The sequence below is a fragment of the Thermobia domestica genome, chromosome 1 (genome assembly GCF_964235325.1).
Source record: "Thermobia domestica chromosome 1, izTheDome1.hap1.1, whole genome shotgun sequence".
In the NCBI taxonomy this organism is placed as follows: domain Eukaryota; kingdom Metazoa; phylum Arthropoda; class Insecta; order Zygentoma; family Lepismatidae; genus Thermobia; species Thermobia domestica.
In genome coordinates this window covers 262087190-262113318 of record NC_137454.1, presented here as the reverse complement: position 1 = coordinate 262113318, position 26129 = coordinate 262087190, and the positions used below count along the sequence as shown (strand labels likewise).

General features: G+C 34.7%; 1 protein-coding gene across 2 annotated transcripts in view; it reads left to right on the top strand.

Annotated features, from left to right (window-relative positions):
• Nucleotides 1–26129, top strand: part of SPARC (secreted protein, acidic, cysteine-rich) — a 171004-nt gene that overhangs the window by 133944 nt on the left and 10931 nt on the right. For both annotated transcript variants that reach the window (XM_081726174.1, XM_081726177.1), the window contains 2 exons: nt 17688–17890; nt 25642–25789. In XM_081726174.1, the coding sequence (XP_081582300.1) occupies nt 17688–17890; nt 25642–25789 (351 nt within the window). The remainder of the gene's footprint in view (nt 1–17687; nt 17891–25641; nt 25790–26129) is intronic.

Here is a 26129-nt window from a genome sequence, read left to right as displayed (position 1 = left end):
AATCCCAGTGGAGCACATGGTTTTTACAGTCACAAGCAATGCAATATAGTATGTAATTTATAGTATGCAATTTTATATATCCATTTTAGGTAATCCCCAAACTAATTGACAAATGAAACATAGTTTTTAATAGTGTACAGAGAACCACATTCCCTTACCTAAAAGAAAATTTAACTCGTAAGTTAATAACAAAGAATATATAAAATTGTGCATGCCAGTTTTATTTTATTATTGATTATTACTATTATTTTAAAATTATATTTCTTTTCTGTTGTCAGTACGATGTCGATAAGAGTTCAATTTTCTGTAATTGAGAGAAAATCTCGGTCCCTTTAAATTACATATGTTGGAAATTTGTTTCTTGAATTTGTAAGTGGTATTTACATTTGAAGGTTAGAAACATTATTAGAAGAAAAAGTTGAAGACAGTGTCCACTGCAAGATGATAGAGGTTGAATCCACACTCATGAACATTAAACATTTTTAATCTTTTTTCAGACATAGGACGTTCTGCAAAGCAATCAGTTTTGTTTCAATAGCAATATAGTTTCTGTATTCAAGATAGTTCACTATATATAAAGCAGCATTTTGCATGAATCATCAAAATCAATATATAGAACTCATTATGTTTTATTGTGGTGACAAGTTCTGTTCCTTCGCCCTGGATGGTTGCAGATCATAATTACTAGTGAAATAAAATCTAGTAGTGTGTGCAGTTCATTATTAAGTGCATTTCTTCATAATGGGACTCGAAATAGTTCTTAAGAAAAAAAAAATGAAAGGATCAAACAATGTTATGGTGTTGGATTAAAGTGTCAACGAGTGACGCAGGAAAAGTTAGTAACAGAAACAAAAACTGTTGTGACGTCACAATTGACATTCACGCTGGAATTGACAGGGTTGCCAGAAATAGTAACTCAAATATTTATCGTTTATATGGGAAGCAACATCGAGTGGTTATAGTCATGCGACGTTAGCAACGAACATCGATTTTTCTCATCGAGTGCAAAATAATTGTTCGGATGGTTGCAAATTTTTGTTGTATACGTATTATATTCGTCAGTGTTTTTGTTTGGCAAATGTATTGTACAGTCACGAAAGAAATAAGTCAGCCGGGCAAGAGGAGATAATATTCCCAAATCTGTTCACGTGAGTTAACTTCTCCGAGAGACTTGCTGCTTTCACGTGAGGTGTGTAAGCAACTCTTCCAAACAAATCCAGTGTCTGCTGTAAAGCAATGTTCTTTTCGATACTAAGCATAGTAATTTTAGACAGAGAAGAAAAACAATACTTGATTTTGTTTTCGAGGAAAATAAATAATTCATGCATAGTAGTTTACAAGTGTCAGATTACCTATTATAATTAACTATGTGTTTCATTCACATGTTTCATTCACTATGTGTACGGAGACACTTGGTCGAAAAAATGTAACAGCTTTTTGAGTCCAGCCATTCTGAGTGAGGTTTCTCTTCGGTTTTCCTCATTCATACCAGGCAAATTCCGGGATGGCACCTAACATACAGGTCCCAGTCCACTCCTTTCCTTTCCCATTCCTGTCTTCCTTCGTCACTAATTGATTCAATGCCTCCTCAAATCAATGCGGTGATAGATAATTATGGTTCGTGGATACGCTATTAGGTTTAAAATTGTAAGACTTTTATGTTTATTGAAAAGTGTTTTGTTCAAGACTAATATTAGTTTGAAGATATGAAGTGTTCACGAATAGAAGGGAAAAAAATAGTTCTAAGCATTTGGAATTGCCAAGGCAGACTGAAATATTTTATCTTGTTCGTTTTGTTTAATAATTGTAAGTATATGTTTTTCTTTTTCTATGGGAATTAACAATTCTTTTTATTCCATTATTTTTCTGTTGGAATTAGGAAAAACATTCTGAACAATTTTGAAACATATAAGTCCAAGGCGTAGTTAAGTAGAATATTTTATTTTATCTGTGCGAAATATATTTTTTCTTTCTTTCTTCCTATATATGAGAATTAACATTTCCCTTTAATCTTATTATAGAAATTTAAAAAATGTATATTCAGAACAGTTTTGGTTTTCAAACACTTAATGTCAAGAAGTAAGCATATCTTCATGAAATAAGCATATCTTTTTCTTTCTTTCTTTCTTAACTCTTATCTAGTCGATCGCCAGTAGTTCGCCTGAAGGCAAAACATCGCACAGCAAACAAGCTGATTCGACACGTGCCAATGTACCTTCGAGCAGGGTTGGATGTTCATTTTTTCTCTTTCCTACTTTCATGAAAATATACATATCTTTCCTTCTGTACAATGGATGATAAAGAGGGTAATAAATTGTTGAAACAAAGAGCAAATTATAAAGGACAGCTCACTCGTATGCAAACATTTGTGCAGGAATTTGATACAACACAAAGTATACAAGAACTGCATATGCATTTAAAATTTTAGAACAATCTTGGGAAAAGCTTGTGCATGTTCAATGTAACATCGAAACAGAGGATGAATCGGAAAAGCACGAATCATGTCGAGCCGAACTTGAAACTATGTATTATAGCAGTGTTTCCCAACCTTTTCTTGCGGCACAGTTCAGGTGTAACTTGAATTCTCCCGGCACACCCATATAGATATTATTATTATTATTATTATTATTATTATTATTATTATTATTATTATTGTTATTATTATTATTATTATTATTATTATTATTATTATTATTATTATTATTATTATTATTATTTTAAATATAAAATACCGATAATTTTTTCTAAAATCACTAATCTCCTTCTCACAAAGAAGAAAACTTGATCACTGGTTTCCACCAATGGTAAATCATTATGCTTATTTTTCGTTCTAATTTAAAAACAGAAGATAATTACAATGAATTATAGGACTCACATTTTTACAAAATACACTTTCTATTTCGAAAGCTGTATCCAACCTTTCACTAAGAAGGAAGATGACTAAATAACGAACGAATAAACAAATCACTTGTTCTTTCAAAACACAAATGTATGTAATTTGTATGCACGTTTGCTTTGTCGAAGGAATTGAATATTTTAAAATTTCAAGTTACGAAATAGTCTGCAACAATGGTCAATAAAGAAGCAACAATGGTCATAAGAATGATAACAAATACTTTTTTCAACATTAAAAATGTACAGAAAAGTAACAGTATGAAATTTAAAATTGTAGATTCATAGTAGAGGTTCATAGTAATGTGAAATACAAATATACATTTTTCCCTGTGTTGCAATTTGAATGCTATAGAATTAGTAATTTTGCTTCGATTTCTTCGTGGCACACCGGTTGGGAAACGCTGTATTATAGTGTATATTCTCAAGTACAAGCTTTAACACACATAATGAACAAAAGCAAACAAACAGTATGGAGATAACACATTCTGCTGTTGTCAGTCCAGTTAGACTTCCCAAATTACGTTGCTATCATTCGATGGTAAATATCAAAATTGATCTCCTTCGTCGATAATGTCAAGGTTATGATCTTCGAATAGAATTGTAAATTATTCTAATTGCATTATATAGGTATATTACTGTAAAGCTACCTGTAGAATTGATGACTAAGAGATCATGTATACTTAGATATTTCATAGCATATGGAAATGGACCTCAGTGGGCTTTCAAAATGCCATATTTCTCCTTACTTTTCGAAAATCGGATAACTAGTGAAATAACAGTACTCCTTGTTTTGTCCTGTTGTTTCAAGCTATGTGATAAGGAGTTCATAAATGACACATCTACTAGTTATTTCGTATCGTTGTCCCAAAAATATTCTTTTGCTACATCTTCCTGTTTTTCACTGAAATGGCAAAAGAAAGGTAGTATTTAGTTTAGTTCTTTAAACATATGGAGAAAAACAAACTTGATCTGGTCATGATTTGGCCACAATATGAGTTAGAAATTTAGCACTTTTGTGAAATTAAGTTATTGTATTTTTGTTATAAAAATATAGATTCGCTTCGTAGACTACGTAATGCCAATTCCTCGTTTCTTGACAGCAATTATGGATTCAGCACTTAATAAAAGTTCCATGTGGACACTATATATATATATATATATATATATATATATATATATATATATATATATATATATATATATATATATATATAAATAGATAGATAGATATAGATAGATACACGTAGATAACAATTAGTTAATTCACAAGAAGCTGTTATTCTACAGTCTATAATAGATTTTACTCAAAAGACACTTATTTTCTCTAAGTTGAACATCTGTCTACATTGGTTGCTTTCAATGGAAGCGATAGTGACTAACATTAGATAGGTTTTACTGTATTGCGAATGATATAGTTAGGACGTAGTACTTTTCTGCTCGTCCAAACAAAGTTAAAAATAGTGTTTAGTTAGACTAAATAAAGTATTTGAAAAGAAGTAAAGGAATTAGTGTACTGAAAAGATCTTTAAAAATGTGGAAAAAACACCTCGTTTCTTATTGAAAAAAAAATACAACATAAAAAAATTCGTGTTTTCTACAACACTATCCTCAACAATAACGGGTTGTCAACTATACAAAAATATCATTGCTTCAGATCAGCTTTGAAAAGAGAAGCGTAGAGTCAAAGCCATCGCCTGAAAAGAATTATGATGTAGCTTTTAATTTAATTGTTGAACGTTATGAAAACAAAAGACTGATAGCAACCGCATATATTCAGGGTCTGTTGAACATTAATCCAGTTATCAAAGAAAGTGTAGAGAATTTACTAGAATTCATTAATACGGTTAGCAATAATTTAAATGCGCGTAAGGCTGAATTTAAAAACTATTAGATGAGGTTACTATCCCATCATTTTTTTTTCTTTTTTAATCAAAGTTAGATGCCGATACGCGAAAGAAATGGGAGTTACATAATGAAAATGTCTTTTCCCTCGTTATTAGAACTACTTTCGGTTTTGGAATACAAATGTCAAGTGCTTGAGAGTATCAAGATAACGCATATTGATGGTAATACAAGAATCGTGAAAACGATTGCTATTCGAGACAAGTCGGAAAAATCTCAAAATAGTATTACATATTTACATAGTAACATCAAAGGAACTATGCATGTTTTGTAAACAAAATCATATTTTATTTCAATGTTCGTCTCTTGTGCATACTAGTAATGAGTAAAAACAAAAGTTTGTTCGTAAACAAAGGCTATGTATAAACTGCTTTTGTTCTATAATAATTTTGTTAAGAATTGTAAGGCAAAGTCTTGTAAAAAAAATCTGGTAAAAAATACTTTACTACAGAATGATGAATCAGATTATGAGCATTCTATGATTCATGACCTGGGTTAAAGAATAATAAGTACGAATCGCCCAGTTCAATCAGGATTAGTTAATAATAAACAAGAAATACCAGAACGTTCTTATTCTTTGGGTAATAACGTATTACCTGAGTTATTATATATCAACAGCTATTGTACATGTAAAGGATAGTAATGGTATAACATATTAGTGTTGAGTTCTTTTAGACAATAATTCTCAATCTAACTTCGTGATAGAAGATTTAGTATAGAAATTGAGATTAACCAGCAATAATCATTGTAAATATTCAATGAACATCCAGAGTATCAGACTTTTGGAGAACAATAAATCTTCTAATTTTACCTTGCATTACAAGCAACATTCCAGGAGAGTTTATCAACTATGATAGTTGGAATTTACTAAAGGATATTCAACTAACAAATCCTCTATTCTTCCAGGAAGACAAAATTGATATGTTACTTTGAGAAGAATTATTCTTTGAACACTTATTATCACAACAAAAAACAGGTGAGGGTAGTTTTCCAATATTGCAAAATATGAAGTTAGAATGAATTCTTACAAGAAATATTTCACCATCTTCGAAGTCAGTTGTTAGCTACCGTACTCAAATACCTAGTACAGCAAGTTTCGCTCACATTGTTCATTGTTTTTATTAATAATTACGGAAGTTCTGAGAGATGGAAGAAGGAGATGTTGAAACAGTGAGTAAAGAAGAACAAGAATGTATCATATACTTTCATCAGAATACTAAAAGAAATAGTACATTCAGATTTGTAGTTCGCCTATCATTTAAGAAGGATCATGAAAATCTGGGAGACTCATATGAAGAAGTCTTAAGAAGGTTCAGTCAATTGGAAATCAGGTTGCAGAGAAATCAAAATCTATGTACAGGTTATTGTAAATTTCTGGAAGAATATTTTACATTAGGTCATAGGAAAGAAATTAATGCAACAAAGGATAACAAACATTTTTTTCTATTTACCACCACCATTTAGTATTTAAACCAATTAGTAGTACAACCAAAACAAAGATTGTGTTTGATTCTTCTGGATAAACAGTAAACTGTTTGTCACTGAACGACATTCTGTTGTCTGGGCCTAGGCCTACTATGCAACAATATATGTACTCTATTGCATTCCGCTTTACAACGCACCAAATTGCATTTAGTGAGACATGAGAAAATGTACCGTCTAATAAGATTACACCCGAACTATACTATGCTTTCAAAGAGGAAATCAATCAAGGAACCAATTAAAACTTATGAATTAGAAACAATTGCTTTCAGAACAAAGCGTAGCAATAGGATGCTTACAGTTATTGGCAGAAGATGATGCAGAACGCTATCCAGCTACGTCTGAAGTAATACTGCGTGATTTCTATGTTGAAGACTTGGTGTCTGGAAATCATAATGTCGACAATGCGCTTGTGTTACAATCACAGTTAATCAATTTGTTAAAGAGCGCAGGGTTTGTTCTACGAAAATGGAGTTCAAATCATCCTAAATTGTTTCCTGTCTCACCAGAAACAAGTGAGATGATAATTTCATTTAAATTCAATTGGAATGATGGGATTAAGACTTTGGGCTTGGAAGGCCATGCATCATAAGATCAGTTGTTGATACGTAGTAAGGTACCACCAAATACATATTATTATTATTATTATTATTATTATTATTATTATTATTATTATTATTATTATTATTATTATTATTATTATTATTATTATTATTATTAATAATAATAATAATAATAATAATAATAATAATAATAATAATAATAATAATAATAATAATAAGTAAGAATTACAAAGCGTGAAATTATAGGCATCATTGCGTCAATTTTCGATCCCTCCAATTGTAATTTCCTTCAAAATGCTTTTGCAAGAATTATGGTTATACAAACACTGAAAAGTTAATTTACCTGAAAGGTTGTTATAACGTTGGAATAAATTATTACGAGGGTATTCATATTTACAAAGTTATAAATATTTACAAGTTACAAACATTTAGATTCATGAATTCTGTGAGGCTAGCGAAAAAACATGTGGAGCGTGTATCTATGTGAGATCAGAAAACAAGACAGGTAATATAACTGTTTGTTTATTGTGTTCAAAATCAAAAGTATCTCCAACTAAGAGTGGTACTTCCATAAGTAGAATTTATGTGGCATTCTTAGCAAAACTTGTCAATAAAACCATCTCTATTCTTGATATGAAAATTGATGGAATTCATTTATGGACTGATTCACGAATCATGTTAGCTTGGATCAGTGCATTTTTTTAAGAAATCGCTACTGGGTATCCAGGCATAAAAGGGCCCTTTACACACACATAGCAAAATTCAGACGCACAGAGTTTTTAAAGCGCATTTTTGTATAATGTACACTTGAAATAATGACATACAAAATGACGTATTTGTCAGACTTCTGCTAGTCGTTTCATTTCCGATTTAACACATCGCCATTAATTAGGATTACCATATTTTAAAATTAGGAAAGCGGAGAATTCTAAATCGTAAGTACTGGTGTGAACTTGTGTAATACAAATACTGACTTGAGATCCTTCGCACCATCTTTTTTAGTGGTTTCTTTGTCAAGTGACACTTCCAATGTACTTTTCTAACGAAACTAAAGTAAAGCAAATTTAGTTTTTGCCTTTAGGGTTTTATTAAGTTCAACAAATGTGAGTCTCGAATTGTAAAGTAAGTATTAGACTTGTTCAGCTGAACTGGACAGAATGGTCATCAAAGAAATACGAACCCATGAGATCATACATTAGTATTCATGGGTTGATCCAAAATGTGAATGATTACGCCACATTTTTCACTCTCTTTAATTTTCTTTTAAAAAAATCTCGATTGCATAAAATCTCCAACCCAAAAAAACGGGTGGTTTTTCATGATTAAAAGATAATTAAGCGGGGGACGAATATAGGATCTGAAAATTGGGTTGTACTCGCTAAAATCGGGTAATATGGCAACCCTACCATTAATACAGGAGCAGACATGTTCATTTTTTACATTTTGGCTCAGATCCGCCCTCAGGTTGGTATTTAAGGATAAAACCATACTGTGTTATCATGATTGGATATTTTCCTTCATTCATTTATTTATTTATTTTTATATCCATATTTTTAAGTTGGACATAGACAAGACAAAGACAAAGAAACGCGACTAGTAGAGATGGAGAGGACAAAAAGCATACAATACAAGACACAAACAGCTCAACAAAGAAATAACAATATGTGAGCCTGACTAAACATTTCCCTAACGAAATCATTTTAGGTGTATACGTATGTATTCAATACTAAATATTACTACCAATATTTTATTTTTTAAGAAACAAAACAATGTAATCAAAAATTTATCTTTATGGTTTAAATCTCTCCTGTTTTAAAGCGTGTTATTCCACTTGCAACTGGTTAATTTCTAGTATTATTTTCACACTTCAGTTGCATTGTTTGGTTTCTTACATGTTTAGAACATAATTGAGCAAGTTTCTCATCTAGTTACCATAGGTTTCACGGAGCCGTCAATATCACTAGCAGTCTTAATACCTGTATTACTGTCACGGAATTTAAACATGATCTACTATCACCGAATAAATGGCATTGGCTGATTACCAAAGAAAATGACTTTTTCTGGCAATATTTAAGAAAACTCGCGCGAAGAAAAAACGGAAAAGTACACAGTGACTCAGTATTAAGAGATTCTAGTATCTGAGTATACGGGAAAAGGGGAATGGGCAAAAGGTAACAGCGACAGATTTATAAAGATATTTTGGTAGGGGCTTCTAGGAATATTTCGTGTATAGGAATCCCAAAATTTTGGGAGAAGGGTCTTGAAGATTATGAGTAACATTTGATTCGTTTCCTAAAGAAATCCTAAAATTTTGGAGCTGAGCCTCCCCGCCACTTAAGGTAACTGTGCAACAAAGAAGGTCAAAATTGTTAAAAATAGCGCTTTGAACTTAATAGAGAATCTCTTACTTTCTTACAGGTTTGTGCCATCTATTAATTATGTCAGAAAAATTGTCTGAACAAATCTCAATTATCGATATTGCCCATAGCAGACATGAAATGTTTGGTTGCCAGAAAATGTTTAGGCCAGGATACGTTAATGAGAACAATCTTTGAGAAGACTGGAATTGGGCGATAATGAGAATTGGGAATCTCTGGAAAGCAAACCAAGTAATTCAACTAAGAGCCTATCCGGTTTGCGATAAGCACCAGACTGTGTCACGTGATCAGGTCAAAAGTCATATTGCGTGCTAAATCGTGTCTGGAGATTCCAAATCAAGATTTGAGATATTTCAAGCACATAACCTCCACGTGAGGTGACTTGGGTAATTCGAAGAAGATACATATACTTTATCATTATTATTGATTTTACTCAAACAACTTGTCTTTTGACAATGTTCTATTCATATTTACCCTACTGTATGTGCTACACATCATTTATAAGCTCTTCACTACGTCTTTGTAATAAGCTCTTTAATCTAATTTTCAGCCATCTCCCTCTTTAGGCTTTTGTGATAAGTGAAGGAAATTCTTGTTTTGCATTGATTTTTCCCTGACATTAATATTAATGTTTCGTGCTTTTTGACTATGTTTCATCCATTTTAGGGCAATTTGCTTTAGGAATATAGAATCTGCGTAGTCTCTTCTACATTTGAGCTTAATTTCAGTCATCTCCCTGTTTTGGTTTTTGAGATAAGTGAAGGAATTATTTGTTTTTCGTAGATTTTTACATCACTGAAACCGGATAGGCCTTTTATTGTTCAAGTACTCTTCCAGTAATTTAAAGATTTATGGAGTGCACTGGGTATCCAAACTGCTGGGCCTGGTTATCCAAGTGCTGGGACTGGGTATCCATTTGGATACAAAAAGGTGGCTTAAAAAATGCCCTGGCTTGGATTGCATCGCAGCAAATCATTGGAAACAATTTGTAACGAATAATTTTCTCAAATTAAAAATTACCCAAATCAATGTTTAGAAACATGTTTTAACACAAGAAAATTGTGCAGATCTCATTGGTAGAGGAGAAACACTACGTTTTTACATTCCAGGTTATGGTGACATAGACCTAAGTGGTTAAGGAATCCAGTGTCATGGCCTAATGAAAATTCATCTATGGATATGGAGATTCTAGAAAAGCGGACAACGTCCAGCGGTCAATGTAAATGATATAACAAATTCCATGGAGAGATTTCCTACTTTGGGGAAGCTACTTAGAGTTGTCGCTTATTATCAAAGATTCATTTACAATATAATATATAAATTTACAAGAAGGGACCATGGCTTATCAGCTGATGAGTTGAAGATAGCCTCACAAACATATCGTGAGTTGAAACCAGCTGTGTGTTCTTATTGTTCAACTCACTTCTTATGTCATGAAATTCAAGATATGTTATTAGAATGTCCTATGTCCAAGTGGAGTTCGTTGGGAGATTTATATTCATATATTGATAATCAAGGTCTTCTGGGAGTAGGGGGAAAACTTGAGAATTTCAAATTATCACATGGCAACAAATACCAAGTGATCCTCCCTCTTGATCATCGTTTAGCTAGACTCGTCATTACAGCAGAACATTTGCGTTTCTTGCATGTTGGCTCACAATTACTCGTAGCATCTCTACAAGAACAATATTGGATTCCACGTGCTACACAAGTTATCAGATCAATACTATACAAATATTTGCCATGTTTCAAACTGAGAGCTTAAATATCAGAACAATTCTTGGGTTAACTTGCACCACTGAGTGACTCTTTTACGCCCATTGTGTAATACGAGAATTGATTGTTCGGTCTTATGATGATTAATAACTACTTGGAAGCCGCATTAGATACAAAACATACATAGCAATATGTATTTGCTTAATAGTTAAAGCTACTTGTTTGGAATTAGTAACAGATCTAACCGCATCAGCATAGCAACACTTTGAAAATTTATATCACAGAGAGGAAAATGTTTAAAAATTTTAGTGATCCAACTTCTTGGAAATTTAGTAATGGATCCAACTTCATCGGAGCAAATCATGAACTCAATTCATTGTACAAATTGTTCACTTCAGAAAGATTCGAGGATTCTATTATTAAATTTGCTGCATCAGAAGCCATCACTTTGAATTTTATTCCTCTAAGGTCTCCACATTTTGGTAATTATTGGGAAAGTGCCGCCAAATCAATGAAATATTACCTAAGGCGAGTAATTGGAAACACTGCACTCACATATGAAGAACTGAGTACTTTATTAACTTAGATAGAAGCATGGCTCAATTCCAGACCTATCACTATGTTGTCAAGTGACCCTACTGATCGTGGCCATACTATGTTAGCCCTACCCATTTTCTCATTGAATCATTGTTGATAAGTTTACCTGAACCAGATGTAGCACACGTTCAGAAAACTTATTTTTCTAAGTGGCAACGCATCTAATAATGCAACAATGCATATGGAAAGTTGGTCTAAGGTAATTGTCATGGATTGCAACCAGGGTGGATTGATTTAAATCAGTCTGATTTAAATCACGATTTTAATCAAGATTTAAATCACTTGATTTTTTTAATAAAAATCGTTGATTTAAATCAAATTCCGAAATAAATTAATTTAAAGTGAAAATAAGTAAAATCCCGTTTCTGTTCTGTTATTTCGATTATGGAAGATAATAATCATAATACAATGAAACTCAAATGTATGTGCAGCACAGTATGAAAACGAGTATCATGCAGAGGATGATTAGGGAAAATCCCGTTTTGAACGGGTAACGGGAGAATCCTGCTTTCTTCTCTTCGTAACATAGGGTTTTTAAATCGTTAACTATTCCAACGGAGAAATCCCCATCGACATTTAAGACGAAAATTTTTTTATGACCACGTCTATTTGTTTGTTTCCAGATAATAGGGGCGTATTTAGAGGGGCCCGATTCCCTTTCCGAAACAAAAAAAATTAAAACTTTAGGCGAAATTTATGTACTAAATACATAGCATAGAAGTTCCTCGGGATCGTAATAGGACAAATTTTGGATGTGTTAAAATATCGAATAATACTTTTGATAAAGTGGATTCTTTTAAATATCTAGGATCAATATTAACAGACGAAAACGATATTTACGAAGAAATTAAATGTCGACTAAAAGCAGGGAATTCGTGTTATTCAGTTCAAAATCTCTTGTCGTCACGAATTCTGTCCAGGAATTTGAAGATGAAAATATACATGCCTGTTCTCAGGGTGTCTAGCAAGCAAGCATAATAAAAAATTCTCTTTCTTTCCCTAACAAAATTATAATTTTCCCTGACTCTGTCATTCTTTTTTTCTTAGTAACACTTAGTAACTTATATTTAAATCATGAACATGAAATCTTTCAGTTTTACGTCCCACAGATATGCCGGTTAGGCTAAAGGAAACGGTGATGATGAGTGATGAATGAAATGAAGAAAGTAGGAGAAAACTAGAGAACCCCGAGAAAACCCACGACCACGGTGTTTGTCCACCACAAAGTCACACGGCGCGAGCTGGGATCGAACCAGGGAACCCAAACCCCGGAGGTGAACGCTCTACCAGTGAGCCGCCGCGCCCCCAACTTATATTTAAAGTGAACTGTAAGTTTTCACCATTGTTTATATGCTTATACAATATTCTACAAACGTACAAACGAACCAATTCATTTACCTGTAATTTATAGCTATTTTAATGGCATCCCTTCACCCGTCACAGCCTGGGAAAGATTTTTCCCTGACCCTGCAAATTCCCTGGCTTTCCTGACTGGTAGACACCCTGCTTCTATATGGTTGCGAAACATGGTCGCTTACTATGAGGGAAGAACGCAGACTGAAAGAATTTGAGAACAAGATCCTGAGACGAATATTCAGACCCAAGAGGAGCGGGAATGGGGGAAATTTCATAACGAGGAACTACATAATTTATACGGTTTACCAAACATTGCTAGGGTCTTCAAGTCTAGGAGACTCAGGTGGGCAGGTCATGTAGCCAGGATGGAAGAAATTAGGAACATTTTCAAATTCTTAACTGGAAGACCAATCGGAAAACGATTATTAGGAAGATCTAGGCGCAGATGGGATGACAATATTAAGATGAATCTCGCAGAAATAGGAATACAAAATAGAAACTAGATCCAGTTGCTAAGGATAGAAGTCAGTGGAGAGTTTCCGTGAACGCGGCATTGAACCTCCGAGTTCCATAGGCCATAGAGTTAATTAGTTAATTTTGGGCGAAATTTATGTACTTTACATGTATTTCGTGCCGCTGGCTAGTTTCGATTTTTTTTTAAAAATATACTCCCGCCAAATATCAGGAACTTTCGTGAAAAGAAAAGTGTCATGTTGGTAAACGTTGCTGTACGTTTTTTCCTTAATGGTTAAGAAATATTGTTTCGGATTGAAATAGGTTAACGATTGAACATTAATTCGAAATTAAACCAAAATACTTTCACTTAAATGGCATAATTATCATTTAATATTAATTCCTAATGTTTTTTCTCCAGTTCGCGACTTGTATTATACGAGGAGAAAGATTTGATTTAAATCAAAAAAATCGATTTAAATAAAAAAAAATCAACAAAAATGATTTTTATTTAAAAAATCATGATTTTTTCCACCCTGATTGCAACAACGGAACACATGGAAAAAGATATCAGAGAACTTGCAACAAAATATGATAGTGTTGATGAAAGAAGATAATTTGCTTCCCCTTTATCATGGCAGCTGGGAGTAGTCGACGAAGTCTATAAGGGGTAAGATGAACTTGTAAGAGTGGTGGAAAAAATCAGAACAAAATCTTGGACATATAAATGTTTAATAACCAAATTGGTTCATTTTCATTAATGTATTAATTTATTGTGTTATATTTCTGTACAGGGTTGGCAAAAACCATGGTTTTTGTTGAAAAAACCAAAAAAACATTTTTTTTTGTTTAAACCCGGTTTTTTGGGTTTAAACCAGGTTTTTTTTGGTTTAAATAATGTACTCTATGTATTTATATTAGATATGGACAGAAATTAGTTTGTTTCGTCTTGGTGTTATTACGCAACAACAAGGTTATGCTGGAAGGGGTCACATAAGCTTAAAGCGGAATCCAAACCGCTTCTCGACTTACATCCAAGAGAAATTGTCCATTTGGACACGAAACCGGGACTAATTGGTCACAAATGCGATTGCCGACTCACTCACGAAGGACTCCTGATACGTTGTACTGATTTTTACATAGGCGTACTTGTTAATTTAATTGTCAAGAGTCATTTCAAAAGGACAAAAAGATAAACAGTTACACAAGTAGAATTATATATAAATCGGGAAACTCCCGCCTTAGCCATTGGGAAAATACTGTTATTACTTTAAATGTATTTGTATGTAAAATTTTAAGGTCAACATATCATAATCACTACGCTAAAACTGAGGTATTAAATTACAAATTTGGTATGTAGATATCATTCAATAAAATGAAAACAAAGTCAAATCCAAGTTGATGTTGGAAGCTACGTAAGCAGTTGATAAATTTTGCCAATTTCTATCAATAAGAGGCAAGCTTGGCTTCTTTATAAAACAACAGGCATTCATTCAAGTAGACATATATAATTTGGTTTCATTTCGTATGTTTAGGCTTAATATCCTTATGAAATACCACGGTTATCACGGAGAAGACTTTTGCTTAAAGGGACACCTCGAATCGCTACTTGGTTTACACTTGAAAGATGGGTTGTGGTTCGACCGAGAATTGAACACGGGACCCCTTGATTAAAAGGTGAAAAGTAGATAAACGTAATGTGGATGGTTTGATATGTGGAAACGTCACCATTAAGTTCACACAATTTAAAGCATTTTTCGTTTTTCTTTTTTTTTTTTTCTTTTTTTTGTTTAAACCAGTTTTTTTTTTAAACCAGGCAACCCTGTTTCCGTATTTGTTAATTGTATCCATCAAGTGTGTTGGGAATTTGTTTCTTTAGTTGTGCAACTAGTGTTTACATCTGAAGATTGTAAGGAAAGGACGAGGACAGTATGCAGTGTAAGATGATAGTGGTTGGATGCACACACATGAGCATTCTACATTTGATGATTTTATTGTGTTTTTAGATTTAGAACGTTCTGCAAAGCATTCAGTTTTGTTCCAGTATCGATATACTTTGTGTATTGGATACAGTTCATTATATACTGTATAAAGCAGTATTTTGCGTAAATCATTAAAATAATTTGAATAAAACTCATTATGTTTCATTGTGGTGACAACGTATATATGTATTCAAATACTGGTTTACATTCCGAATTGATTGGCAAAAAAAAAAAAAAAAAAAAAATGTATATATATTAAAAAAAAAAATTAAACTAGTTTATTAAAGTAGATAACAACAAAAATAGTATAAAAAAAGAACACATTAAAGAAAATTAATGCATTTACACATACAATTTGTTAATTGCTGAAGTTGAACATTAGACTTCCAAATGTTCAGTTTAAATACAGTTAAATAGTCACTTCATTCTACATGCGTAAACATTACAACATTAATATGTATTCGAAGAATTACAATAATAATAATAAATGAAATTGATTTATTGTTTTATAAATATTATAAAGGGATTAATGAAAGGAAAATGGAATAAAATAGAAACATTTAACTATTTATTTTATATCTTATGATTGTCTCAAAAGCATTTAGCTGACACTAAGAAACCATATCAGAAGAGCAATATTCCATATCAATATACTGGTCCTATTGTCTAACTCTATCTGTGTTTATAACTTAAGAAATGCTTTCATCTATATATTGTTTCTAGAAATATTCCTTAATATATCTTTTAATGTCGAGATTGATTTTATATCTAGCTTATATAAGTATTAGATTAAATTATATTTAATACCATATACTCCATATCTTATTCTTTCAGTGTGCTTTTTTCTTCTTTTCTTCTTTTTTCTTTTTTGTCTGGTATAATATAAATGAACCACCTTTCTTTTCGTTAACATAGCTGTGTATATCTTGGGCTAACACACTACATATGTACACATAAGAGAGTATTTTAATAATATTTCAAACAGAATAATATTTATTTATATGCGTCTACTTGGATATATTGTGAATAATTGTATATGGCTCTTTCAGCCTTCTTTTGCAACATACGGAGTGATTTTATTTTAGAGTTGCTTGTGTGTTCCCGGTTGGCGCACACACACACATACACACACACACACACACACACACACACATATATATATATATATATATATATATATATATATATATATATATATATATACCTACACATACACACACACAGAGAGAGAGAGGATTGTTCCCCATTCTTTTCAAGTTTGTATTCAGGACAGTTCTTAAGCTACATAAAACAACTTCTATTCTAAATATTTAACAGGTATTTTTCAAGAAAAGTGCTCAACTATTTTAAACCCTGTGGTTTCTGCTTTTTTTTTTTTCTTTTTTTTTTTTTTTTTTTTTTTTTTTTTTTACCTCTAGCTTATTAATAATCATTTTGTTTGGTATCCTCAAATGTATCTGCTTCATAAAATATTGCGCTATCATCAGCAAATAATATGACTGTGTTTCTTAATTTGAAGACATAAGCTGCTGGTGACTGTATCTAGATTTATGTTTGTAAAAGATAGTTTTGAGGAACCTATCTATAATTCACTCTTTATTGTACTATTCATATATATATGCATTCATTTAAAAACTAAACCGACAATGTTTGGGGGATGATTCCTGACAGCAAGATAAGACACAAAGTATGCACCAATCTGGGTGCACAAATGCTTCCTTTCGGAGTTATAGGTTGCCGAAAACATGAAAAAATGAATTTTAAAGGTCCATAGCTCCAAAACTATGCGACCTTTCGTAGTGCCCTTTCCAAATATCCATGTTTCAGAATCCTGCGGTACTTCTGCAACAATTTTTATAGAGTTAGTTGGTGAGTACTTCAAATTACGTGCCCGTAGCCGAGCACCCTCTATAAAAATTGTTGTGGAAGTACTTCAGGATTTCGAAACATGCATTTTTGGATAGCGCACATATTAGTTCCTAAGTAAAGTCTTAACCCGACTATGGTAGGTCCCATAGTAATGCAGCTATGGACCTTTAAAGTTTATTTTTTCATGTTTTCGGCAGCCTATTACTCCGAAACGAAGCATTTGTACATCCAGGTTGGTCTATACTTTTTGTCTTTTCTTGGTGTCAGGAATCACCTCCCAAATGTTGTCGGTGTTGTTTTGAAACACCCTGTGTATTTAATATGTGTATCTAACCCTTATTTCAACCCATTCTAATTTTTTCAGTACACTAGGGTGAACACTAAAGGTTACGTAACGAGAGTAAAACGATATTGAGGATTGTTTAACTAGTTTCATGCAATTTAAAAAAAGAAAAGGAAAAAATCTCAGTATAACAGATAGTACTGTTTCGTAGGAATGTACCCAAAGTGAAATGGCCGACTTTCCTCGCCGAATGCGTGATTGGCTTTTCAACATCATGCGTGACCTTGCTGACAGAAGAGAACTGTCACCTTATTATCTGAAAATGGAACGTGAAGCAGAGATTGACTTAACTCGAAGGTGGACTAATGCTGCAATCTGGAAATGGTGTGAATTAGATGGACATCCTCATGACAGGTAAAAGATAAAATGTGAGAACTGATAAGTTAGTTACTTTAGTTGTCCAATCTTCATTCCGTTCTGTTTTGTAATATAATACTTAATTATTTAATCTATTTTATTACATTAAATTTTAGTGTCAATATTGCTGTTAACATTATTCTTGTTCGTCATCTTCCATTGCTGTTGTTACTGAAACACACACAAAACTATATATATATATATACAGATGGTGATTAGAAAAATGGAAACAACTGTAGTTGGCAACACCTCAGATGTATGGGTTGGCAGTGGTGTCGTGGCGCCCGCAGCGCCGGACCGCTGGTGGTGGAGTGTTAGGTCGGTCTCCATACTACGTCAGGTGCAGTGGAACAGCAGTGTCCAGTGGCTGCAGCAGACGGAGGTAGTGTAAAATGGGAGACCTCTCAGATTTTCAAAGAGGGCAAATTGTTGGTGCGCGGTTATGTGGAGTGAGTGTGACGGCAGTGGCTACTGTGTTACGTGTGTCGCGTGGGACAGTGTCGAAGGTGATGACGGCCTACACAACACACGGGAAAACCACATCGGGGAAGCGGAACAGTGGGCGGAAGAAAATCATGAGTGACAGGTCACGCCGGGTATTAAAGCGCATTGTCACGCAAAACCGTCATGCCACTGCGGAACAAGTGACGGAGGATCTCAATCAGCAACTCCCCCACCCTGTTTCGACAATCACAGTCCGCCGCGAATTACATGACATGAACTTACGGGGTCGTGTTGCACGGGCCAAACCGCTCATCAGGGACCATAACTCTTTCGCACGCCGCAAATGGTGCCGCGACCATGCAACTTGGACCGTTGAGGACTGGAAACGTGTGATATGGTCGGATGAGTCATCCTTCACCCTATTCCCAACTACGGGCCGTGTTTATGTGTGGAGAACGCCCAAAGAAGCTTATGATCTGCAGTGTCTCCGCCCAACTGTGAAACATGGCGGCGGCTCGGTGATGCTGTGGGCCGCCATATCATGGTTTTTATTGGGTCCTGTGGTCACACTTAGCGGACGAATTACTGCCAACGATTATGCCGCAATTTTAGGAGATCACTTGCATCCTATGGTCCGGATGTTGTTCCCGGTCAATGACGCCATCTTCCAGGATGATAATGCACCCATTCACACAGGCGTTGTTGCAGCGTGGTTTGAGGAACATCGGGATGAAGTTCAACACCTCCCCTGGCCCGCCCAATCCCCAGATCTCAACATAATTGAACATCTGTGGTCCGTCTTGGAAACACGACTCCGGCGACGATTTCAACCTCCATCCTCTCTCACAGAACTGGCCGATGCCCTGCACGAGGAATGGTGTAAAATTCCACTTGCTACCATTCACGACCTCTATGCCTCCATCCCACATCGCATCAAGGCTGTTCTGAAGGCGAAAGGTGGCCCGGCACCATATTAATCTGGTAAGTTGCAATTTCGTTAAGGTGTTTCCATTTTTCTGATCAGCATCTGTATATATATATTTATAGGGTATGTATATGCAAAATCAAAGGTCGAATTGGTATATGTAGTTATGTTAACTGAAGTTACGACCACATAGCAAAAACCAGCGTTAAGGAATCTTTTCATAGCACATTTTCCTATAACTAAGGCTAAAAATATATCGCCTGTTTATTTCAAGAACGACATAACTCAAAAATCGCCCTTATTGACTTATGGGCAGAAAATGGCAGCTAATCTTGATGTCTATCTCTAGTAAAAATTTCATAGATGTGATTCCAAAACTGGGCGCTAGAGAGCACTTTGTCGTTCTTGCGCCCATTTGGTTTCATTGCATTTCGAAACTTTAAATGCTTCTCGTGAAAAGTTAGGAATTTTGAGTTATGTCGTTCTTGAAATAAACAGGCGATATAGTCTTCTTAATTGTGCGATTGCCATGCACAGGTGAACTATGAATTTCGTGGTAGTACAACTCATTAGTATGTCAGCCAAACAATTCCTCTTGTGTGTGTGTCACCTTCTTGAAGTTCCGAAATCCTTCTTCTCCCAGATGATTGACTAACGGATGGAACAAATGGTGCTCCGACGGTGCAATACCAAGTTAACATGGGTCAGTATTTCTCAACGATGTCACATGAGACTTTAGCAGCATGTACCTTCGCGTATTCCTTAGGCAAAATAATGCCACTACGATTCGTAAGCATTGATCCCATGACTTTTTCATTTTTCATGTCCACATTCCAACTGCTGCAAGTGTATAATTGAATTGATCGCCTGGTCAGGTGGCAGTAGTTTGCGATGCATGATACCCTGAGCACTTCACAAAACACAGAATACAACTTGTTTTGTAACACTTTATTTAGTTTTAATAAATAAGTGTATAAAGCTCTGGTCAAAAAGTATTAATTATTCGTGTAATAAGTTCTAGAGTCGTGATAGATAGAATCACTATTCTTTCAGAAACGGATCGTTACCCTGGTGGGACAACATAGAAGCACACTCGTTTCGATTGTTTGACCCACAGTAAACTCATGTCAGGCTTATTTTCTCACATTATACCGTTTTCGAAACGGCTGGAAGTGTAATTGTATTCTTCCAAGTGTCTAAGATGTTTGGCCATTATAGGCCATAATAGCCGTCTTGAGCACCTCGTTGTCTGTGCTTTGTATATGGGATTCATCGTCATTCCTAAATTTATTTAACCACTTTACGTCGATTGAGTGCAGTGCTGTCGAATGACTGGCATATTTTTCTTCCCGTTTCACAAACGTTTGTGTGCAGTTTAAATTTGTGAAGCAGTCATGGTCTATATAATGTGGTTTGGCTTCCCTTACTCCCGTCACTAACTTTGGTGATCAAAACGAGCAGGCTGTAAGAGGAAACACTGGCTAACACGTTATCCACCTTTGTTTTCACTTCGAAACGAAAAGTGTAGGGAGCGCGTACAGTACCATCACATGGAAATTTGAAAAATCTTTAGGGAATAGTTAATAATAGTTCAAACTGTAGGTATTTTCCCTTTCTACGTGTTTGTAAATTGCACATATAAAGAACTTTATAAGATTTATCGCACATACGTTTTTTAGAACTACTTATTTTATTCTACCCTTCTCAACTCAGAGATCTATCATATAATGTATGATAGTTCGCTATAATAATAATAATAATAATACGTAATAAAGCAACAAAGGCTTGAACAGATACAGCTTTACTTTAAACAGGAAACAACAACAAACGAGGATTAGTGGTAAGTTGAGAGTTTTAATGTCCCTTCAGTACCGAAGCCAAATGGGACGAGGCCTACTGATCCAGACAAATGACTTGGGTTTTTATCTGGGGGACCAAATTATTCATTTCATATTCGTCAATCCATAATTAAGTGAAGTTTTATGCTTTGTTATGCATGACGTCTTGAATTTCTTTTCCAGAAATCTTAAATTCTTTTAAGTTTCCAAGTAAGAGATACATTTAAACGAAATGAAGTTTGTTACGAAGATGAAACTTGAGCTTTTACGTTTGGTGTGATTGGATTTATCGCCAGACTTCTAATTGGGTACCACTCATGTCCAAATATTCTTGCAATTTTCTGAATCCGAGAACTGGTTTCTGACGGTGTTTATCCTGAATGTTGTGAATCACTTATCTTGCGGTTGAGATCGTCGAAGTCTTGGTTTTTGTGCATAAACCTTCTTGTTGACGTGTCCCTATAGTTATATAGCTTAATGTCTAAGGAACTTATGGGTCAAGTTGCAGCTTCCCGGGGCCCTTTTTTTTTTTTTTTTTTTTCAAAATGGTCGACAAGGAACTGCCAAATGTCAATATCAAGGGCAAAGGACTTGTGGGCATTATCTTGCTTAAAATGGACCAATGAGATGATCCACTGTAACAGTGGACCATACATTGAACTTGGGACTTTTTCTCTCAGGGATCTCCAACTTGTGCAGGTTGTCAGCCCTAAATTGAACAGTTGCGTCGATTCCAGGGGCGGTTTGTCTATAAGTGCTATAAGTCGATTCCCTTTTCCAGACAAATAGAACGTGATCATATCCGAGAAAACAATGTGACTATGCACTTATGTCTCTCAATTTAATCTGGTAGGCATTCATTCACAAAATTATTTTCTGATGTTATGGTCATCTTCTATCGGATGGTGGTCAGATCTCAATCTGTATAGCTTGGCTTTTATTTGCTTGTGTGTGATGCCATGCAAGGTAAAGTTACCTAATTCCAGCTGCAGAGGCTGCTTTATTAATTTATTTAATTGAGTTTCTCTATATGGTCTCCTCTACTGCCCCTCGTCCCTTGAACTTGTACCCTATTTGAATGGTTGCTTCCGTTAGATGTGTTATTTAAACGTTCTTTGTTATCTTGTCCACATGAAAACACAAGATTTTAACTTAGCAAGCCATTATACGTACACACTGTTCCCTCTCTGGCATCAATGCCATCTTATAATCACGTGATCACCTACACACACACACATAAATTTCTTACTCAGTAGTGTGGACAGAAGAAAGTTTCCTGTGTGTAATAGATTGTATTTCGCTGAAATGTAATTCTTTCTTTGAAGTTACGGGGTTTTAGATTCCTATTTGCATTTAAATAACATAGTAGTTGGCAATCAAGAAGAAAAAACTGAAGAGGAGTAGTAGTCACCCTATTAATAATAATGTTTATTGCCATTCGTTTTAACTCATTCGTAATGCAGGATGTGTAAATTTTTATATATGAACATATTTTCAGATAGTTTCTACTAAAATCATCAACAAAGCGAAAGAAAGTGAAATGAAATTACCCAGGATCTATATTTAAAAGTGTCATTCATGTGTTCGAGTTGTTGAAGTGAGGAAGAACTAGAAAAACCTCAGTCAGGATGACGGCGATTAAATTCAACTTTGTACCTGTTGATTGCTAATGAAAAATACTAACTGTTATCCTATCAATATATATGTATATATATAATATACTATGTGATCAAAAGTATCCGGACACCCGGCTGAAAATGACTTAAGTTCGTGGCGCCCTCCATCTGTACTGCTGGAATTCAATATGGTGTTGGCCCACCCTTAGCCTTGATGACATCTTACACTCTCGCAGGCATACTTTCAATCAGGTGCTGGAAGGTTTCTTGGGGAATGACAGCCCATTCTTCACGGAGTGCTGAACTGAGGAGAGGTATCGATGTAGGTCGGTGAGGTCTGGCACGAAGTCGGCGTTCCAATGCATCCCAAAGTTGTTCTATAGGATTTAAGTCAGGAGTCTGTGCAGGCCAGTCAATTACAGGGATGTTATGGTCATGTAACCACTCCGCCGCAGGCTGTACAGTATGAACAGGTGCTCGATCGTGTTGAAAGATGCAAACGCCATCCCCGAATCGCTCTTCAACAGTGGGAAGCAAGAAGGTGCTTAAACATCAATGTAGGCCTGCGCTGTGAGAGTGCCACGCAAAACAACAAAGGGTGCAAGCCCCCTCCAAGAAAAACACGACCACACCATAACACCACTACCTCTGAATTTTACTGTTGGCACTACACACGCTGATAGATGACGTTCACCGGGCATTCGCCATACCCACACCCTGCCATCGGATCGCCACATTGTGTACCGTGATTCGTCACTCCATACAACGTGTTTCCACTGTTCAATCGTCCAATGTTTACGCTCCTTACACCAAGCGAGGCGTCGCTTGGCATTTACCTGCGTGATGTGTGGCTTATGAGCAGCTGCTCGACCATGAAATCCAAGTTTTCTCACCTCACGCCTGTCATAGTACTTGGAGTGGATCCTGATGCAGTTTGGAATTCCTGTGTGATGGTCTGGATACAAGTCTGCCTATTACACTTTATGACCCTCTTCAACTGTCGGCGGTCTCTGTCAGTCAACAGACGAGGTCGGCCTGTACGCTTTTGTGCTGTACGTGTCCCTTCACGTTTCCACTTTACTATCACATCAGACACAGTGGACCTAGGGATGTTTAGGAGTGTGGAAATTTCGCGTACAGACTTCTGACACAAGTGACACCCAACCACCTGATCACGTTCGAAGTCCGTGAGTTCCGCGGAGCGCCCCATTCTGCTTTCTCACAATGTCTAATGACTACTGAGGTCACTGATAATGAATATCTGGCAGTAGGTGGCAGCACAATGCACCTAATATGAAAAACGTATGTTTTTGGGGGTACTTTTGATCACATAGTATATATATATATATATATATATATATATATATATATATATATATATATATATATATATATATATATATATATATAATGGAGCTAAATTCGTTGTACAAAAGCAGAGGAGTGATTCCTGAGAGTAAAACAAACAAAAAAGCTCCAATAAACATTGGGCGAAAACCCCATCGTTTACGTGTTATAGGCTGCCGAAATCGTGAAAAAATGAATTTTAAGGGTTCATAGCTCTAAAACTATGGGACCTACCTTGGTCGGGTCAAGACTCCACTTAGAAACTAGTATGTGCCCTATCCAAAAATACGTGTTTCAGAATCATGAGGTGCTTCCACAACAATTTTTATAGAGGGAGTTTGACTACGGGCCTATGATATAAACTGCCTCCATAAAAAATGTTGCGTGAGTACCTTAGGATTCTAAAACATGTATATTTGGATAGAGCACATACTAGTTCCTAAGTGAAGTCTTGACCCGACTACAGTAGGTCCCGTAGTTTTGGAGCTATGGGCCTTTAGAATTAATTTTTTCATGTTCTCGGCAGCCTATAACACGTAAACGATGGGCTTTTCGCCCTATGTTTATAGAAACTTCTTTGTTTGTTTGTTTTACTCTGGGGAATCACTCCTCTGCTTTTGTACAACGAATTTAGCGCCATACTGTATATATATATATATATATATATATATATATATATATATATATAACCGAAACAAGACAATAAAGATGACTTATTAACATCAAAAGCAAGTTTAAAAAATTGCAATTATAAGCAAAAGAATGCAACAGAAAGTTAAAGAAAGAATGTGGAAATATTTGATAAATGTATCAAAGTTACCAACGATAATATAAAATCTTTAAGTAAAAGTACAGAAGAGAAGATATGTATATGATTACTCAAAAATGCCAGTACTCTCTCACGAGTAAAATCACTAGAAAATATAAAATACAAAGTGCATTATCGTAATTCTTCCATTGATGTTTACTAAGCATAAGAAAATATGTAACATTTCAACGTATTGTAAAAAAGTCAATATCTTTTACTATTATATGGTATCTTTATATATGAGGTAAATGGTGGGTAAACCGCTGGCCGAGGAAGCAGAAATCATACTGCTTCCTTTATTTAAATAATGTATTTTGGCCTGCATAGAAGAACATAAATATTTTGTAAGGTAGAAACTGCTTTACTAATCAGAGTTCTTTTTAACAAATAGGTTAAGAACTGCCTCCTGGACGTAATCCAGTTAGTTACTACCAGTGGTGCCCCCTCCCCTTATGTCCATGACGCACCCCCCCCCCCAATTGTCTACCCGTAGGTGTTCTTCCATGAAAAAAAAAATCATCTTTTCGATTAATTTTTACACTCCCTCAAACATATTTATACAGATTTTTAACCCCCCCCCAAATATTTCAATGACGCACCTTGTGGGCACCCCTGGTTGCTACAAGAAAATATATAATTGTAGACTGTTATTTACTTCAATGAACCCAGATGCTGAAAAGAAACGTTAAACAACAAGAAAATCAAGAACAAACAACAAATTATAGTGTTAAATTAAAACTTGCAGAAGTAAAACTTAAGTTTTTCAACAGGTCAGTTTCTCGACATGAGCTTTTCCCAATCCGAGCTCCTCTTTTGGCTTTGGAACATTGCATTGGTCCTTTCTTAGATGGTTGTGATGAGGATGATGATCATCGTATCACATTGAAGGAATGGGGAAAATGCTTAGAGCTTGGAGAGGTACGTAATTTAGTTTATAAGCTATTGTATTATAATTAGTAATTATATTTCTTTTCAAATGCATAAAATCGATCATTTGTTTTTAGATTTCCAATGTTTCTTGATTATGTTTTTAAAAAAGGCCGAATTGTGGACCCTAGATAATGGCCATTGAGCCTAATTTTACGAAGCAACAGTATTTTTGTGACCTTCAAAATCTATCGAGAAATTTGTTGTTGTATTTATGTGATTTTTTTTTAAATTAATGATTTCTAGAAATTACACTTTTTATTTCTTTTATTTTCTGTAACATTTATGTACTTAAAAACAATCATTGACGACTAAGAAGAAACCTGAATTA